This window comes from Chaetodon auriga, chromosome 1 (genome assembly GCF_051107435.1).
Source record: "Chaetodon auriga isolate fChaAug3 chromosome 1, fChaAug3.hap1, whole genome shotgun sequence".
Classification (NCBI taxonomy): domain Eukaryota; kingdom Metazoa; phylum Chordata; class Actinopteri; order Chaetodontiformes; family Chaetodontidae; genus Chaetodon; species Chaetodon auriga.
Window position 1 is genome coordinate 31457818 of NC_135074.1, and position 19581 is coordinate 31477398.

The following is a 19581-nucleotide window of genomic DNA, read 5'->3' on the forward strand; positions in this document are numbered from 1 at the left end:
CACCTCTCTGCTTGTGTATTGCATATCTCATGTACATCTGTGTATCTGTACTACTTGTACCTGCAGTACTAGCATATATACTACGTGGGTGTTTTCACCTCCATCTGTGTGTGTGTGTGTGTGTGTGTGTGTGTGTGTGTTTCCTACCCGTAGGGACCAGATGTTCATGAGGCCTCCCACTCCTCCAGATGCCAGGGCCAGACCATCGGGGCTGAAGGCCAGCGTTCTCACTGGAGTGATGTGGCCCTTCAGCTGGAAGACACACACCGCTCCATCTCCTGACCACCGGGAAGACTGCGACACAGTGACAGCACGTAAGAGGAAGAGCGCATCGTCTTTGCTGCACGATAAACTGGGAGATGAATCCATGATCAGTCAGGTGATAATGTGTTTATGTGAAGTACCATGAATTTAGGTTTCGCTTCATTCTCCCACCATCCCTCAGAGTCAGAGGAGGAGGATTCTGGGAAGTTGGAGATGTCTTGAGGGACAGTCCAGACTGACACCAGGCCATTCTGACAGCATCTGAAAAACACAGCAGCACATGAAAGCCTGGAAATGATCCTTCATGGAAATATGTTCGTCTCTCATATCGAGTCGTTCAGACTGGAACTCTTTGAGGAGGTCGTGTTAATAAAAACACTGTCTGTATATGAGGTCGACCTACATGGCAAACATGTTGAGGGGCTTAGGGCCACGTCCAGGCAGGCTGCACCAGGCCACGCCGTTAACCACGGAGGGGTGTCGAAGACTCTGCAGGCAGCACCAGCCAGAGCCAGAGCCTGAGTCAGAGCGGGGGTCCGGACTCGCCCACAGCTTCACCGTCTCCTCTTTGGCACAAGTCAGCAAGATCCGGCCAGTAGGACTCCACTTCATACTGGTGATCGACTCCTGAAAAAAAAGATTCGGTTGAGAGAAGACTGGCGATAATCCACAGACTTGACTTCTTTACATCTGTAGACACGGTTTACCTTGTGAGCATCAATGACCACGATGGCTCCTTTCTCTAAGGGCTCTTTGGATCCTATCAGCAGTTTGCCGTCTGCATAGCCCACAGCAAAAGGCTTGTCCTCGCTGTACCAGGCAATGTGCATCACTGCCACTGAGAGAGGACAAAACGTCACATCGCAGACAGGTGAACAATCAGCAAAGATTTGTAAACTACTCACAATCTGCTCAGAGTCACGTCATGTACAGCCCGTTCACACCTGGTATTAAAACAGGATCTGTATCCGGACACGTTATCCAGACAATAAACGATCTGATCTTGGATGCATTTACACCTTCTGCTGACATTGTTTGTCCTTATCTTGAAAATGTCTCAGGTACAGATGGTGTTTTAACACCAGGTGTAAACGGGATGTTAGAGTGCACAAAGGGATCTACGAAACTCCTCTTCGTACCATCTTTCCTGTAGCAGTGCTCCAGTTCGGTGCGGTGCATAGTGGAGGTGTCCAGCACTTCAATGAGGCCCAGAGATCCGTCCATTCGTCCCACCAGCAGCATGTCCTTGGGTTCCCCGCACCACAGGGACTCTGCCTCCTCTTTAGGCCAAGCCAGCGCTGACACCCAGTGAGGCTGCACGTCCAGAAGGCCCTTACCGCCTTAGAGGAGGAGAGAGGAGGCCACGTTTCAGCAGGTTTAACATCTCTTGACAGGTAGAATTTTGGACTGTCGCTTGAACTAATCACTCAGCGATGCCCACAGACATACGGTAATACAATGGGTGGGTTTAATCTGCCTGTGCAAAGAGGACACAGTCACATTTCAACGGCACGAGAGAAAATGAGCTCCTGCAGGCTCACAGGAACGTGACTGTGGACTTTCATCCTTGAGGCGACTGAAAGTGGCCAAGGACAGATGGTGCATGCTGCAGGGTGTGTGGTGAGAGGCAGGAAGTGATGATTGGACCGCATTCAGACCCCAGGCATATTTATTTTTAATGGGAGCCATAAAATCTTAATGCCCTCTCATTCATATTCTGTGGACCTCACGCACCAGTGATGCAAGCTGGGCCACATAATACATTTTATACTGGAACAGTTTCTTGAATCGACTCAAACAGAGCTCATCAGTAACATACTGTATAACAAAATAAAAACAGAAGGAAAAAAGAAATGTTTACCATTAACTTGCCAGATGTTGACCATTTTCTCCATGGCAGAGGCCAAATATTTCCCAGTGACGCTCCATGCCAGGGGAGACAGGCAGGGATCGCTGGGAGATCCCAAACCCGACATGACCTCCTCTGAAGAGCCATCGCTGAGGAGAAACAACACAACCAACGCAAATGAGACCAAAACCTAAAGGTGCATTCTTTCTTTTATTTATTCGGCTTCTTAAGGGAGCTGAAAACACAACATCTGCCATATTATTAGCTTATAAAGAGTTTATGGGAATGCGTTAGCAAACTGTTGCCTATTAACACATTCAGCTGACACAGAGCGACATCAGGATTCATTTGAATGTGCTGCAAGTCCAACATTCACCCTCCTCTTCGCTCTATTCGCTCTCTGACGCCTCAGAACACTAACTTTGTCTGATTGACTGTACTTCTTCACAAAATATTTGATTTCAGCAGTTTGGTGATGCCGACTAATTGAAGGGCTAAATAGTGAAATACTGGCAAGCTAACAACTAACACGCTAGCCAGCTGGGACATGCTGGCTCCAGTCAGCTCCACAGATTTCTGTTTTCTCTCAACTGTGCTGTTTCCTCCTCCTGGCATCTTGTTCTTGGGACTGAACATCATTTCATTCTATAGGAGTTTTATTGAAGAGGGAAAAACAGTCTGATCTGACACGGACCCTAACCACATGCTAACTGTGTGTCCAAGTTGAACTGAAAAATGTTGCTGATTTAAATGCTGGTGTGACCAGTCAGCTGGTCCAGTGTTTGAACAGTACTACTGATTAGTGCAGCTTTAACAAATGGCCAAAACTAAACGAATTCTACATATTGTAGCTGCAAAAAAGTCACATCAAAGTACTGTCACAGAGCAGTTTGTGACCCGTCATCTTCTGAATGTAACACTGGATTCATTAACGTCCTGAGGGGTCTGGAGGTACAAAGGGGGGCTGTGGTGCCTCAGAAAGACTTACTCCTTGTTGAAGATGCAGGTTTGCTGGAGGGTGTACTGGCTCTTGGTGACGTTCCACATCCTGACCGTGCCATCATTACCGCTAGTGGCTAACAGGCCTTTCTTACTGCACCAGCCGCATGTGATGACCTGAGTGAGACGGAGAAGGACTTTGACGTCAAACAGTTTGAGTCGTAAACCAGCCTGGGAGCGCTCCTCATCCTGTATCCACTCACTCTGCTCTGGTGAGCCTCCAGCTTGATGAAGGAGCACTTCCGCAAGTCCCCCGCCATGTCGGCAAAGGTCTGCGGCCGGCTCTGGTTGTTGTCGCGGTCGTGGGCGGCCAGCGTGCGGACCAGCTGCTGGGCAGCCCACTGACGGTGCTGTGAAGAAAGCCTGGAGGACAGGCAGCAGGCCGCCAGAGCATTGGCCAGCTCCAGAGGCCCTACAGCGGAGGGATTATGGGAAGGATGAGCATACAAATGCGCAATTAGACCTGCTCGACACGGAACACAAGGTGACAAGGTTTCCCAGTGAGTGAGAGAAAGACCACAAATGAAAGACAAACATGAGAATTCAAGATGCACAGACAAATCAGAAGGTGATCACAGTGACGTCAAGCTAGCACAAGCGTGAATCACGTGTGCATGAAAGCTTTACACACATTAACGATGATTTATTCTATTACTACACAAATTACACATTTACACATGCTAATGATTATGAGATGATTGACCTCTAGGCCAGAACAAAATACATCATTAAACATCTCCATGACATCAAAAACAAGTGATAGGATGGTACCAGAACAAAATTTAAGACCTCAAAGTAAATCAATCTGACAAATTTTGAAAGATAAAAGAATCGAATGTGGATCAATCAATCAAGGTGGAGTCGTGATCAGTATGTTTAATCACCCTGAGAGCAACAGTATCCGGTATCGACTAGCTGTCACGAGAACTACGATATGAAGCATTATGAGGGTGACACAGACGGCCTCTCTGTATCTGTCTACAAACCTCTTTTCTCCATATCAGCCTTGTCATAGGCAGGTCTGAGTCTGGCCCCTTTGTCTGCCAGCAGGGCCACCAGAGCCTGTGTGACCACAAAGTTCGGAGAGGTGACGAGTTTGTTCTCCTCGGCCACGCCACGCAGAAAGCTGGGCAGGAACTTCCTCTGGATGGGGTCGTCCACCGTGGTCAGGTTCATGCCGGTGGCTGCAGAGATCAGGTTCTGGGAAGGAAGAAAATAACACCAGAAAAACAACACGACAAACAGATTCCTGAGAGCAGGTCAGAAAACAGCGAGGCTGCATACCATTACAAAATGAAATTAAAAATAAAGGCCTGTCTCTAATAATTACGAGGACCTGATTTTCCGTTCTATCAAAGTAAATAAAGCCACTTATTGGCAGTATTTACAGAATCTACAGCACTTAGAAGAATAGTTGGGAATTTGGGAAATGCTTATTTGTTTTCTTTCAAAGAGTGAGATGAGAAAACTGATATCAGCAGACATTAAAACCACAAATTCTGCTGGCAGCTGCTGGCACACAAAGCATCAAGTTCTCTTGAAAGGTCTGGACTGACAGCGATTAAAATTAAATTGAACTTCAGATCTCAAAAAAGCCATGAAGTGCATTAAGCTGATGAGTAACTTTGCGTACCTGAGTGCAGAGCTGCACCAGCAGCTTGGCAGCATTGGGGCTGTTGGAGGCCAAGCAGCCCACTGCTGTGCTGAGGTAAGCCAAACAGGAGATGGGTTTGCTGGCCTTGGTGGCCCCTCGGGGCCTCTCAGCGTGGCCGGAGCCGGCTGTAGGACTAGTGGAAAGACCGGCCCGACCTGCTGCCGCCAGGCACATTAGTCTGACCAGCGTCCTGATGTCAGTCAAACCGAGAGACTCCAGACCTGCTGCAAGGCTGCAGCTGGAGCCGCTGGGAGGGAAGGAGGGAGGAAGGAGTCATGTGATGCATAACAGTCAGAAAGCTCTGCTTCCTTTTCCTGTCAGGTACATGATTAAATATTCAAACAAATGCTTGTCTTTCTTATTCAAAAGGTTGTAATGAATAAAGTATTTTGGGACTATAACTGCTTCGTATTTAACTTCTTTGTAATGATAAAGGTTGTAAATATTTCAGTAGAAGAACAAACAGTCAAATAAACAACGCTAATGAAAACACACTGAGCACCTGAGCCTTGGTTTCACCTGAGACATCGTTTCCTGTTCAGTCATTATCGTGTCAGTTTTGTGAATTAAAACCACTTTTCCCCTCATGCAATCTTTTACTCATATGAAAGGGTCAAATTTAATCAATCATAAGTGAAATCAGTTGGGTCAGAGAAAACTCCGGCCCTGGGCGGTGGGCGGTCCTCAGACTACCTGACAGACAGCAGGGACAGCGCTCTCATCACCATAGTCCTGGCAAGCAGCACCTGAGCTGCGGCCGTCACCCTCCTCAGAGCCATCACTCGGTCGTGGGGGTTCTGGAGGGCCGCCGCCTGCTCGCCGAGGGTCACCCTGCCCGACGAGCTCTTGTCCACCGAGGTCTGACAGCCTGAACGCAAACACACACTTAGCTTAATGCTACTTATGCTAACGACCACAGCGTGGAACCAAATGCTTTACATCAGTCTGACACTGTAACATCAACGAATCAAATATGTTGTCATCTCCAGAAGTGAGGCCGTCTTAAAAGTCCTCCTCACCGATCTGCAGCAGTGTCTCTTCCATGTTGTTGGTAGCCGTCACCATGGCAACAGAGGCTCCCAGTGGGTCGCTGTCGGGGAACTGGACGGCCTCTGGGACGATCCTGCGCTCACTGAGACCCAACGGTCCGGCCAAGAGCTCGAACTCCTCCTCCCCCGTCAGCTTCTCATCTTCATCGACGTCCAGCATGTCCCAGTCCTCTGCAGCGGGACGGACAAACGGACACGATGTGAAATCAAAAACAAACACGTGAAGTGGAGTTCGAGATGTTGATGCATAATAAAGGACTTCACCTTCGTAGACACTGTCCTGCTTTCCCAGGAGGTCCGGAGCTTGTCCCTTATACCTGAGTACATGTCACAGAATAGAAAACCATGATGATCTATTAGTTTTACTTCCTTTAAATAACAGGGTAGTTCAAAACAGAGCAGAAATAAACACAAATTAAAGCTGATATTAAGTTTTAAATGGGCAGAACACACTGAGGGGTAACAGTACTCTTTAAATCCTGTTACATTTTCAGCACAACTGCAGTAACAGTACTGCAGTGTTTTAAGAACCTGTCTCAGGTGAGCATACCTCTCCACAATGGGCACTTTGGCCTTGCTTTTAATGGCCAAATACTTCTCCCTGCAGCCACCACACAGCAGATAGTAGGGGTTTCCACTCCCGCACTCCCCTCCGAACCAGCCGTCCACGTAGGAGCCGTTGCTGCGGTATCCTTGCCGGTTGGCGCTGCGGCCGCAGCCTGGGTGGCTCTTCTTCATGTGTTGATTGAAGTTGGCCACGTTGGCCTCGCACAGCTCGCACACGACCACTTCATCTCGATCGTCCGTCTCACATACGTGCTGCAAGGTGGGGACATTTCCAGAGGAACACACACACATTCACACGCATGAAGACGGACGTGTTTACACGACACACACAGAAGTTGTCCAGAAGAGCAGTTAGGCATCCATGCATGTGATGTGTTAGAGATATGAATCAGTGACAGCTTTGCATTAATGACTTTCTTTCCAGGCAACAGCCAATTATCAGCTCTGAGAATAATCGTTCTTTCTTTTCATGCCAGTTAGATTAAGTGAGTGGGGGGGTCTTCAGGGGAAGTGTGCTGGTGTCTGACTCATAAAGCTGCATGAAACATATGAATTAACTGTGAGTGAATGATGCAGTGAAGGTAAGAGCAGAATGGTGATGGCAGCCCTCTAGCCAAAGCGTAAAGTCACACACACCCATGTTGGCCAGTCCAGTACCTCCGGGATCCACATTCCCAGAATGTCGGTGTCACTGGCAAGGTCCTGGCCGAACATGGCCTCCATGGTTTCCTCGTCTAGGTCCATCTCCAGCTCTTCATCCAGGTTGAAGTCGTAAAGGGCGCCCGGGTCTTGTTGCTGCTGGAGGGACGAGACCTCTCGACGTGACTGGCTGTGGTGGGCCTGCACCGAGCGGTACAGTCCAGCTTCGAAGGTGAGAAGATTAAAGACGAGTGAGGAAGCGGGAGATGAATCTGCGCTTTGTTTAAACCCAGTGTGAAAAGAGGTCAAAGACGTCTTAGTGGAACGTTCTTACCAGCGCGAGCTAACAGTGTGCGTGCAGCCAGGTCAAAGCGGTGCTTCCTACCGACAGCAGAGCGGCCTCTGAGCGGAGCGCCGCTGGAGGCCGAGGCACTGTCCTGCTCCAGACCTTCAGGACTACAAAGGACACAAACACAGAGTTTATTCTTACAGACTTTTACAAACATACAACTTCATGACATTCAGCGCACAGCAAGTATCAGCAGACAACCTCTCGCTGAAGCCCTCCTCCATTTCTGAAGCGTCTGCACTGGCTATGTCTCCAGGAGAGCACAGATATGAGCTCCTGTCCAGAGATTTGCCTCCAGCAGAGGCCATCGCCCCCGGACAGGAGGAGTCAGGCCCATCGCCACTGACGCCGCTGACTCTGCCGTGAGCCTCGTCATGCTCGTCCTCTGTGCCCGGATGCTCTATCATCCACATGGCCAGCACCGTGATGTTCTGAGCATCCGCTTCCCCTCGAGCACCTGAGGTGACACAAATACATCCCGGACCCCTTAGAGAACTGCACAGTGACAGCCAGACAAACCATTTCAATATGTCCACTTGAGGTCAAGGACATTGAAATTAGCATTTTTCTCTATTTTCATTGAGGTGAGCTTTCTAACTTGTGTTGGTCAGACTAAGAAGTCACTGAATGAAATGAAATGAAATGTCAAAGTGGGGCAGAGAAGTCGACTGAGACTGACCTGTGGCTTCCAGAGCTTTGGTGATCTGACGCAGGGAGAAGCCCATCTCCAACAGGGGCACGGCGATGGCAGGAGGAGGGGGGGATGTGGACAGCCTGCTGCTGGGGTCTGACAGAGCTGGAGCAAGTAGTGAAAACCAGTATGAGATCTGGGATTCAGGTTTGAATATCACACTTTGCCTTTATCACTGTTATCAAGCAAAACCTTCAAGAACATTAGAATGTCAGTTATACCGTCTGCTAAGTGTTACGCTGTTGTTGTCCCACATGGAAAAAATGAACGTGGACAGAATAACTTAAAGGTGGCGTAATGCAGGGCGTCCCACAGTGTATTACAGTGACCCACAGGCCTGAAGTAAAGAGCACCTTGATTAATGTCAGCAGACATTATTGCATGTTTAAGAAATACATTTAGCTTGAGGGGAAACATGCTGGGGTGCTGATTCGTTTAGCAAAGGTCATATTTAAAAGGCCTGAGCTCACTGTTTAAACCAGCATCTCATAATTAAAAGGTGCCCTGTGGACTTTCCCTGTAAACAAACAAAAGTCCTGTTTACATCAACGGTAATTGTGTTCTAACAAATGTGCCTCATGCATCTCCTTTCTCATTAAACATCTGCAGATCCAATCTATCCTAAACCTGCACACACAAGCTCACAGCCCTCTTCTTCACTGCCTGTGCCGGCACACTGTGCTGCATTTAGCCTCATTACTGCCACCTGCAGATGAGTGGAAATGTGACGCCATCGGCAGGATTCGCTCACAGAGAAACGGCTTCATGGTGCAGCGAGAGGTCAAAAACTCCACAGGGAAGCTTTAATCATCACCGAACGAGATGCGCCAGGATCAATCCATTTAGATCAGCAGGTGGCACTGATTGATCTCCTTGTCAAATGGCTTTGCATTTATTGATTAGAGCAGCACGTTACAATGTCATAGAGAAGAGAAAACTCTCTTTGTGAGGGCGTGTGAGGACACAGTCAGTGCTAACTACACCCAAGTCAGTTTGATAATCACCGGCTGGACCTGAAGCTGAAGTTCATCTCAGGCTGGATGCTGAACGGGCACCAGCAGCTCTGTGATCATGTATGACTGTGATCAGACAGAGAGTCCATTTAAAGGCTAACCAGCTAAAAACTGTTAAATTAGCGACACACCGTACAAGCACACCAGGAATATTTCCACGCGTGGAGATGTGGCGTACTTACAGGTGCCTGTTCTGTTCTGTGGTCTGCTGGGCTGGGAGTCGGGGGAGGTGAGGCTCTGCCGGCGGCCGACCTCGTCTGAAGGAGAGGTTGGCAGAGAAGACACCGGAGGGGTCTGCGCTCGACGGGTTGGAACCAGGGTGGTAGTTGGGTAGCTGGAGAACATTTGCCTGTAACAGAGAAGCATTGAAAAAATCAGATCAATTTAATGACAGATGAAGGAGGAGGCAACTCATTCATTCCAGCTGACCGACGATATGTGAAGCCATCTGCTCTGACCTGAGGAGGCTGAGAGGCATGACCCCTGGAGACTCAGAGGCAGGGACGGTCTCCGTGTCGGTCACGGGTGTGGTAGCCGTGGTGGTGTCCTCCAGTGAGGAGCTCATGAAGGAGGTGGTGCTGGAGGCAGAGGGGCTGGTGGTGACGGGGGTTTGTGCCAGCTGCTCACCCTCTGTGCCTTCCCCTTCGCCTTCCGGTTCACTTCTCACTCCTGAGGGAGATGAACAGACAGAGGAAGCTGAGGGATTGTTATTACAGTGAGAAGAACCGTGAGAACCACACCTCTGCATATCCTCACCAGGCTTGGCCTTTCCCCCGCTGGGCTCCTCCAACAGCCCGTTCACGACCAGCTTGTAGATCATGGCCTGAGCCCTCTCCAGGTCTGCCAGGCCCAAGGCCCGCTTGATGGGGGAGCGCATCACCGCCCGCTTCACCATATGTCGCATGAGGAACTGCAGAGCCGCCCGCATCTCCACCTCTTCCTGGCACACTGGCGAGGTGGCAGCTGCGCTTCCGCTGGTGCTGGCATTTAGATCGGCATTGTGCCCGCTGGGTGCTGCTTCCGGTAACACCTTGATGTGAGAAGACAGAACGGGTTTGACAATATGACCTGGATCACTTACAGGTATGAGATTTCACTCACATCAGCCACCTTTTAATACATTTGCTCCATATTCAATCATGCTAATTAGTCCATTTTTATGAAATTTGATCTATAAAAACAGAAATGAGGTGAAACATTTTGAGGTTGAGTTTGAGTTAGATGAGAGATAGATGATACTACTCTCATATCTGTCCATTAAATATACGACTTCTTAGACTCTTCTGAATCCAGAAGCTTCAGCCTGCACATGACCCCGAGTGAAAACACTGAATGTTTGTTTTTACTCGTCAGTTTTTGTACAGAAATGTACAAATGTGACAGATCGTGTCAATCAGTGAGCTTTGGAGGTGCAGGACTGAAGGTTTTGGACAGATATGACAGATCTTTGGACCTCATATTTAGCAGATATGAAAGTGGCATCAATCTTCTCATCTAACTCTCATCAATAAGCCCTGAAGAACATGAGTGATCAAACTGTTGTTGCACAGGAAACCTCGCCGGCTGCAGTACCTTTGGTATAAGCAGCAGCTCAGCATACTTGCTGCAGCTAAGCAGGGCGCTGAGAGTCTTCATGGCTCCCAGGTAGAGGTAGGACAGCTGCACGGCGTGGATTTCCGACTGGGTGGCAACAGAGGAAGTGGAGGACTCGTGACTGCGGGAGCCGTGCTCGTGGCCTTTCTTCCGGTTCCCCTCAGCAGGAGTGTGAGGAACTGAAGTGAAAAGCGTCTCATTGCCGCTAACACCCCCGCTAACCACAGAGGAGATCTCACTCTCCGACTTTGAGTTGGGTGCTACATGTGCTTTCACCTCATCCAGGCTGTGGGACACACGCAGGTCAGAGGTCGTGTTAGGAGCTGCTCCAGATGAGGCTCCCATGTTATCCTTCTGTTCGTTACGGCCCTCGTTGTCTGCTTTGTCTTCGTTACTGGTCGGCTCGTGTCCGGTCGAGGCTGCGTTGCGATGCTTCTTGTCGTGGCGTCGTGCGCTGAGCTTGGCGGCGGTGTCCTCATGGATGCTGGTTAGGTAGGTGAGGTCCAACAGCAGCGAGGCGGTGAGGCCACGGAAACGCGCCACGTCGAAGGGCAGCGGCTCGCAGGGTTCCAGGTTGTATAGTGGAGTGTCACTAGGCGACCAGAAAGTTGGGAAGCTTTAATAGAAGGGAGTGGAGAGTGAAAAGAGACAAGGGAAGGAAACACAAAGTGAGGGACAGGGCAGGAGAGAAAGAGCACAGCATGCAAGACAAATAAAAAGATGGAACGAAGATATGGCACAAAACCAGACCGCTTGATGATTTATTAGGCCGTGCAAAGAGCAATGGATTAACAATGAAGCAAAGGGGCAAGTCAATAACAGAAGCATGGACACGATAAATCAGAGGAAGGGAAAATGGAAGGAGCAAGAGGCTAATGCAGAGTGTCAGAGGAACGTGAACACAGGCAGCGAAGAACAATCTGTGTCTCAAACTACATTTTTCCAGCTGTGTGGTCGTTCTGCTGATGAGCGTGAGCCCAGACCAGAGCACATCATGACATCACAGCACACCTTAACGCTGGGCTTCAGAGGCCGTGAGGTCATTCAGCACATTATTTCTACCCAACAGCAGTAACAGCCAAACATTTACATGGCTGTTACTGTCAAAATCAAAGTAAATGTGTAACGAGCTGACAGTTTGGTATAGCTTTCAAGTATACCAGTAAGTAACAGATACAGCAACAGATACACAAAGAAAATGTCAAAGGTGAGTTTCACTCGGTACCTGATGGTGATCTCGGCCTCGTCCCACTGCACCTTCGCTGAGGTGCTGCCCTCCTTCACCACGCCCAGCAGAGTGGCGTGCCTCCCGGTCTGCTTGTGCACACATCTCCCACCGACGCGCAGGCCTGCATCCGCCCCCCCGATGATGGCCAGGACGGGCCACACCTCTGTACAGAGCGTCCTCAGGTGGTGCTCTGACAGCTCGCCCAAGCCGTGCTGCCGTCCGTGGCGTCCCCTCTCCTCCTCCGTCCTTGCGGGTGTTTCTTGGCTCTCCCTCTGGGCATCGTGCTCCTCCCGGCTCTGCACCGAGCGACTCTTTTTCAGCCTCTGACCCCCACTGCCGCCCGATGCGCTGGCTGACTCTCTAAAGCAAGGCTTGATCTTGTGGAGCCGCTCGATCATGGTCTTGTTGATGCGATGGGTCCAGTGGTCAGTGCGGTGTAAGATACGGATCAGCTGTGTGGTGGCTTCGGCCAGCACGGTGGCCATGGGGCTGCAGACTGGGTCACCAGGTAAGAGGTCTCGAGGCGTTCCCCTCATCTGCATGTCACAGATCTTAACCTGGGACAATTGAACAACGAAGCCAATGAACACACACATTCACTTTATCTGCCTTTCATATCATCTGATTCTTCATAAATAGAGTTTACAGGACACTGCACATTAATCAACATTAGCATTTTAAAAACATCAATGTAAATGTGCCACCATTAGCTCAATGGTTAATTAGTTCCCATAGACTAAAGTACTGGTGTGAGGAGGTTCATTTCTTTATTAAAACAGTAGAGAGATGACACCAGAAAAAAGCTTAGGGATAAGAAATCTGTCCCCCAAGAACCTGTCGAGTCACTGTCAACAAAGGAAAAGCAAACAAGTCAGCAGAGGTAAAATGATGACCCCTGAGACGTTTGCCTCTGAGACAGGTGGACATTTACTGCATGTTCTCCTACCTTCTCTCCGGGGTTACTGCTGTAGAACATCACGCAGGGGTAGAGCTCAGTGGCGTCGACATCCTCAAAGGCTAACTTTGGCTCCTGTGGGATCACAGGTTAGCGGTGAGGGATGGAAACAGAATCCTTTACGGACACCGTCATTTCATTTTGTGTAAGTAAACAAACACACAGCTGTGATACATGTGTTTTAATAAACTGTTGCACGTCACATGATATAACCTCTTGTCATCCGAAAACTTCAGTGGTCACTTTTCTGACCTCGAGCTCCATCTCTCACCTCTCCGTTCTTTCCGAAGGAGATGGTTCTGGCTTCCATGTCCAGGACACACGTGATGAAGTCTCCCTGAGTGAAGCTGCTGAGTGTCAGCGTTTGCTCCCCGTTGTGATAAAGGTTTCCACTGTACGCTCGGTACAGCCACATGTCCGACGTGGTGCGGTGGTTGAAGTCGTGCACGGGCCATCGTGACACGCCGACACATGTGCCCTCGTTGCCTCGGTTCTCCTTCACGATGTAAAACTACAAAGGAAATAAAATGTGGAGTTGATCAAAATGTGTAAAAGAAAGGAGATCATCTCACCCAAGAATACTCTGTCTCTACTGTAATCCTTCAATCCTTAGATGATACCAAAATTAACTGTTTGATGACATGTGAAGGCTGAAACGTGATGATAACAGCTTCTGAGTGGACCACATGACACAGTACGGTACCTTCCACTGGTAGCATCCGGAGGAGATGCCGGTGGAGGCCAGGCCATAACCTTTACCCCCACTGCCATGCGTCAGCCCCTGGCCGTTCTCCACCACACAACACTGAGCCTTCTCGGGGTCAAAGGACACTTCCTGAATGGGAAGGTTCTCGTCCTCCTCCTCTGCCTCCCCCTGTGGATTAAAGGAACTGTCAGTCACTCAAACTGATCACCATCATCAGGACAGACGTCAGGAAAGGAGACTGGTTGGCTGCACACCTGGAGTTTGAGTTCCTGGACTTTCTCTTTAATGTGGATCGAGTGTTTGGCCTGAGCAACGGGAGCTTCCCACATGCAGTCGGACAGCAGGGAGAACAGCCTCTCCACGACCTACAAGAGCACAAATTCTGTTTGTTCACTCCCTGATAACAGTCTGTTACTGCGGATGTTATCAGAGCAATGGAAGCAGTATACCTGTGTCATCTGGTCATCCTCCATGTTGGCCTCACAGGCCGGCAGGACAGCCTCCAAAACATGAAGAGCCAGCAGCCGAGTTCTCAAGTTTCCCACCAGAGGGACCCCTGCAGTTAACAGCCACCATGAGCTAATGTCTCCGCTGTGCTGTTTCATTGTTGTGTGACATAAACTGGTTGTACCTGAGCAGCATTTCTGTGCAGCGATGTTGAGCAGCACCTCAGTCCATTTAGGGGAGGCCATCTTGGACTGGATAGCCTTGGAGGACACCACTCTCCTGAGGAAGACCAAGAAGTCTCCGAGGTGTAGCTCAGCCGTGTGCTGCTTCCGGATCAAAGCTGAAAAACCAAACCAACACAAAGACGATTATGAACTGCATGTTAGAGACATTTCTAACAAGCACATGAGTCATTTTGACACCAGACTTAATTAATTAAGTCTGTGTGTCTGTGTGTTCATCACTGTATTCTGATTAACACTGTGCAGGATGGACGGACGGAGCGGGGGTGGTGTTGTTGTTGGTGTTGGGGGTGAATGGTAGTTAAGCTTTTGTTGCTGCCGTCTGTGTTTGTTTGCTCTTTAAATACACTTTGTCTTTGTTCTGGATTGACAAAAATGGGTCCGTGATGCCCACATTGAATAAAAAAAGCAATTAAAATGTGAATTCGAGTTTACTCATTTGAATAATTCCTCGTTACACATTTACTTATAATTTCTTGTGTTTACACACGTCTTGGTTTTTGTCCGTTGACAGTTTCTATCTTTGTGTGTACTATGACATCGCAGACAAGAAAACTGTCTCCTTTTTCCTGATTATTTGACCGACTGTCAATTTGTCTTTTTTTGCTGACAAAAATACATTTTGTAGTAGTTCTTTCTATCAAGCTCTGTGTATATTTTCCATTTAGTGCTTATCATGGAAAAACTGTCAACAAATCAGATTACTGTTGATGAAAACGGCACCGTGTGTGATCAAACACACGAGGGACAACACGACTTCTCCTGACTGGACAAAGACACAATCCATTAAAGGGTAACGAGGGAAAACTCTTCATCACCTCTGAAGTCTTTCTTTTCAGAGTCTGCACTGTCCTCATGTTTGTTGTCCTCTTGGTCATTTCCAGGTGAGAGGAGAGTGACTCCAGCCTGAGACAGCAGGTTCTTCAGCTGACTGCACAGCAGGTCCAGCAGCGACTGGACAACCTTGGGACTTAACTTGTCTGCATATGTCCTGCAAATCCAGGGAAAGACAAAGCTGTTGATATAATCTTTTCTTTGTACCGGATCAGGTTTACTCATGTGAAGGAAACGCCACTCCTCCAGTTTTAGAGCCCTTTAGAGCCCTTACCCGGTGCTGATGGCCAGTATCTGCAGCAGGCGTGTGGAGGCCACCTTGAGGGCGGTGCTGAGCTGGGACACTCCAGGTTTCTGCAGCAGCTGCAGCGGCTGTCCCAGCATGGTCTCTGTCCCACAGAGCTGGGACAGAACATTGAGCAGCCCGCTGGAGATGGCCAGGGAGACATCTACTGGCTGGTATCGAACACTCAGTGCAAAAACAGTCACCAGCAGGAGGCGCTGCTGGGCTTCTAGGATGGAGAAGGAACAACAGAGAGGGTGGAGATAAAAGTGTTATCTGAGAATGACCCGGTCCTAAACATCTCCCCATAACGAGCTCAGCCTACTCTGAAAGTCGCCCTGGATGAACCTCTCGACAAATACATGAACGGCTTTGAAAGGACAAGTGAGAACAGATCCCAGAGGGATCTCATGAGTTAATGTCAGTTTAACCATCTGAGGATTTTCATCTCAACACGTCACTGAGGCTCTGTTACCTATGTGGTGCTTGTTGGCCTGCAGAGCTCTCTCCAGTGTGACTGACAGTTGCTGGTAGATCTTATGAACAGCCGTCTGAATTTCCATCTGGATGCTCCTCTTAGCTGCTTTTATACCATCCTGCAAAACAACAGTACACACTGGCAGGTTAACACGCAGGTAAAAACACAGTGAACATGGTTATTACTCTCAGTTCATTCAAGCACAACCAGTGAGCGCTCTCCCACCACGTCAACAGGCTGAAAAACCCATAAACTGAAGTGTTTGCTCAGCAGGTGAGCAGCCTCGTACCTGATAGTGATGTAGCTGCACGCTCTCTCTTTTCAGCCCTCCGGTGCCCACGGTGCCGAGGCCAAAACAACCAGCCAGGAACTGCAACCTGACGGAGGTGAGCAGGGAGGACGACTGGAAGGCACTGCAGGATCGGTCAGCGTTGCCGGGCTGGCTGCCCTTCTCCTCCATGCCGGAGATCAACACCACGATCTGGTGGAGCGCCTCCAACCGCAGCTGGAGATGAAAAACATCCCAGAATAGTGTCGAGAGAAGCTCTTGGACTGGATTTTTTCTTACTTGGCTGCACTATTATCAATAATATGTTGTTATTTTCAGAATGTCAGCCTAATATATTTGACCACTGCATAAGTTTTGGTATAAAAGGATAAATCTGGTGATATTCAATATTGTGTTGGCATGAAATCCAAAGAAAAGACAAATAGTGCATAAATATCAGAATCACCTCAACAACTTAATGATCAAGCACAAAATCACTACATCCCCGGTGTCTGCTGTCAAAATACATCCGCATTTTAGTTTCTTGAGGCCTGACAGCAATAAAAGTGTTGTGTGCCTCACTTAGAGTACTTAGAGACAGACAGACAGACAGACTGGGAGCCGTCCTGAGCTCACCTCTGCCCTGCTCTGCTGCTGTTCCATGGCCAGGATGGTCGCCTGTGGGCTGGTGGACATACTTTCCTCCGGCTCCTTGAAGGCTGGAGCCAGGCCCACGTCGCCGCTGATAAAGCTGACCATGTTGTCGATGAGAGCGTGGATGCCCAGAGAGCGGCTCAGGTCCAGGTCCGACTCCTCGTAGGAGTGTGCCGAGCTGTAGCTCCGCTGGCGGCTCAGTTTGGCCCGGAACCAGGACTCGGCCAGGGAGTCCGGGGAGCTGTGAAGCAGGCCTGCAGGCAGGAGGAGAGGGAGAAAAGCCTTTCAGACACATAAATTCACAGCATAACTTTGATGGATGGACCATGTTGCTTGAAAGCACCTAAGAGCTATGCAGTGCAATGCATCATTACTCTATACGAGTTCATCAGATGGCCAAATGCTGATTCTCCATGCGGGCACAAGCCTTCGTCAGCCATTATGAATTCATCGATAATGGGCGCGCTGGGTTTCCAAACCCACTGAGGGAAAAATGCTGCAGCTGAAAAGTGAAATGGTAACCAGGGCTAGCCTTTCCACCTAAAAGCACTGAAGTCTGTCAGTACTGATGCTTTCTTTAAAAGTGCGACTGGTAATTTCATGAAAACTCTTCAGCGTTAAAAACATAAAATCACACGGCTGACAGGGAATGAGCCACCATTGTGCAAAGTAACAAAGACTCCAAGCAGAAGAATGAACTGTTATTTGTACAATGGGCACATCTGTATGTCCTTTATGTCTGTTTGCTGTCTACACATTAGCTCAGAGAGCAGAATATGAAGAGTCTTGAGATGAAGCTCAGAACAAGACCCTCATCATGACAGATGAATGGGGGGCGTCGCAGTCATGGAGGTACGAGCTAACAAGAGGAAGAAACATGCCATCGTTTACTTGCTTGGAGCTCCTCTTGTGTTTGGGGCTCAACTGCCCCAAAAGAAGCAAATAAACTATCCACAGAGGGGTGAAAAGACAGAGAGACAAGAGTAACATATGATTGATGACAATGAAAAACCTGCATCATCCTTACTCGCAACATTAGACGAATCTTTCAGCAGATGATCTTTACCTCTCTTTTTGTGAGAGAAGGCCAAGTCCAGGTCCACGTTCCTCCGTCCGCTCTGAAAGAGAAACACGCATGAAGCCTGACGGAGCTCTGCGGTCAGTACGTAACGGTCAGCTGTCGGTACGCAGCTCGTAAACACAAAACACCCGTGCAGTGAGACAGAGACAGGTAAGAGTGTGTGAGTGTGTATGTGAGTGAGTGTGTGTGTGTGTGTGTGTGTGTGTGTGTGTGTGTGTGTGTGCTGTACCAGGGTGTAACCCTCTTCGTCTGACTCGGGCTGGGAGAGGTCAGACTCGCTCCTGGACTTCATCAGTCTGTAGCTCGGGCTGCTCTGCACCGAACGGCTCTCTGCACTCAGACTCTCACTCCTGCAAACACATCACACGAGCTGATTAATCATCTCTGTCGCAGCAACACCTTACAAATATAACTGAACTGAACGAGATCTAAAAATGATTTTAGGCCCAAAGACGAAGCCAAACAATTCCCACAGCTGCACTCAATCACTCCTGCAAACAGCACCGGGCCCGAAACACGGTGTGTAAAAGGGCGAGGTAATATGTTCACTGTGACAGATTCTATTAAGGGCCCTCGAACTAAAGGCCCGCCACAGGCCCCAGAGAACAGGAACCAGGTGCTCCAGGTGGAAGGTGGAGTATAAATACACTGTGTTAACCTTCAGATGAAACTTGTAGAAACAAGTGAAAAGTAGGTTCAGAATGTCCAAAATTCTGAAAACGTCAGACACACCTTCCCATAGCTGCCTGTGGGCGGACGAGGCTCAATAACACTTACAAATATGGATCAATAGCAAATACAAAGGCTTTAATTTAATTCCCATCACAGTAGCTGACAATGAGAAAAAGCCCCCCCACAGATCTTTAGATTGGACGCACATTTTCCGGCCGTGGACACAAAAAAATATCTGCAGATCTTGATCTAATTTTAGTGTTTTTTGTATTCAAAGCCAATGCTGGCTGAGACACTGGTCCGATTAAACTTTCCTATCGGCTTACACCTTGTTGGCTAATTAGTCTTTTTCCAATATGTTCAAGCTCAAATATTAAAGAAGGTTTCATAAAGCTCATAAAGTATGCACACTGACAAAAGACTCGGACGCTGTAATGATTCTGTCTCTGCCCACCGGCTGCAAATAGATTCCTTCCTAAAGAGATTTCAATATGAAACATAGGGGACAAAATCCATAGTCCTTGTTCTGGGCAGAAATGCACCCGTCAGCAAGAGCTAATATGCAATCTGAGAGGGCCACACTAAATGAGCATCTTCCATCCTTCTCAGTGTAAGTTCCACTTTGTGTTACTGTTCTTCTTCTGCAGCTCAGCAAGAAAAAAATGTCCAGGGAGAAACTGAATTTTGCACTAAAAGACTAATTTTGGAAAGTACCCACTGGATTATCTGGGGCCAAACTTTCTAATACGTTTATGCTCAGTATGAGAGATGCGGGTGTTCTCCACCATCTCTTACACAAGCCAGCATTCACACACTCACACACTGCTGGCAGAGGCTGCAAGGTGCCACCTACTCATAACAACCATTAAAGCACAAACTCAAACACCAATTTGGGGTTCAGTATTTTGCCCAATGAGTGTCACTGATCGAACCACCATTTCTAACTGGTGGACGACTCTCTTCCTCCTGAGCCGCCCAAGATGTGAAACTATCCTTTCATGCTTTGCTTCAGGAAAACGTTAATGACAGAAGCTGATTTGACTCTTCGGGTGAGGGACGTTTCTGC

General features: G+C 48.6%; 1 protein-coding gene across 8 annotated transcripts in view; it reads right to left on the reverse strand.

The window, feature by feature from the left end:
• Positions 1–19581, reverse strand: part of herc1 (HECT and RLD domain containing E3 ubiquitin protein ligase family member 1) — a 48437-nt gene that overhangs the window by 11518 nt on the left and 17338 nt on the right. For 3 of the 8 annotated variants that reach the window (XM_076735002.1, XM_076734965.1, XM_076734973.1), the window contains 36 exons: positions 18073–18193; positions 17790–17880; positions 16745–17016; positions 16130–16345; positions 15838–15958; positions 15354–15591; positions 15064–15236; positions 14188–14343; positions 14006–14112; positions 13811–13921; positions 13554–13724; positions 13122–13361; positions 12842–12925; positions 11893–12452; positions 10647–11283; positions 9831–10104; positions 9533–9743; positions 9257–9423; positions 8050–8166; positions 7572–7827; positions 7356–7477; positions 7019–7245; positions 6366–6634; positions 6080–6132; positions 5786–5986; positions 5460–5634; positions 4746–5013; positions 4099–4312; positions 3316–3575; positions 3102–3229; positions 2126–2262; positions 1404–1604; positions 972–1102; positions 668–891; positions 405–525; positions 148–294 (listed from right to left, as the gene is read on the reverse strand). In XM_076735002.1, coding sequence (XP_076591117.1) covers positions 148–294; positions 405–525; positions 668–891; positions 972–1102; positions 1404–1604; positions 2126–2262; positions 3102–3229; positions 3316–3575; positions 4099–4312; positions 4746–5013; positions 5460–5634; positions 5786–5986; positions 6080–6132; positions 6366–6634; positions 7019–7245; positions 7356–7477; positions 7572–7827; positions 8050–8166; positions 9257–9423; positions 9533–9743; positions 9831–10104; positions 10647–11283; positions 11893–12452; positions 12842–12925; positions 13122–13361; positions 13554–13724; positions 13811–13921; positions 14006–14112; positions 14188–14343; positions 15064–15236; positions 15354–15591; positions 15838–15958; positions 16130–16345; positions 16745–17016; positions 17790–17880; positions 18073–18193 — 7201 coding nt within the window. The remainder of the gene's footprint in view (positions 1–147; positions 295–404; positions 526–667; positions 892–971; positions 1103–1403; positions 1605–2125; positions 2263–3101; positions 3230–3315; positions 3576–4098; positions 4313–4745; positions 5014–5459; positions 5635–5785; positions 5987–6079; positions 6133–6365; positions 6635–7018; positions 7246–7355; positions 7478–7571; positions 7828–8049; positions 8167–9256; positions 9424–9532; positions 9744–9830; positions 10105–10646; positions 11284–11892; positions 12453–12841; positions 12926–13121; positions 13362–13553; positions 13725–13810; positions 13922–14005; positions 14113–14187; positions 14344–15063; positions 15237–15353; positions 15592–15837; positions 15959–16129; positions 16346–16744; positions 17017–17789; positions 17881–18072; positions 18194–19581) is intronic. The other 5 variants (XM_076735011.1, XM_076734994.1, XM_076734983.1 and 2 more) reach the window with 5 other exon arrangements.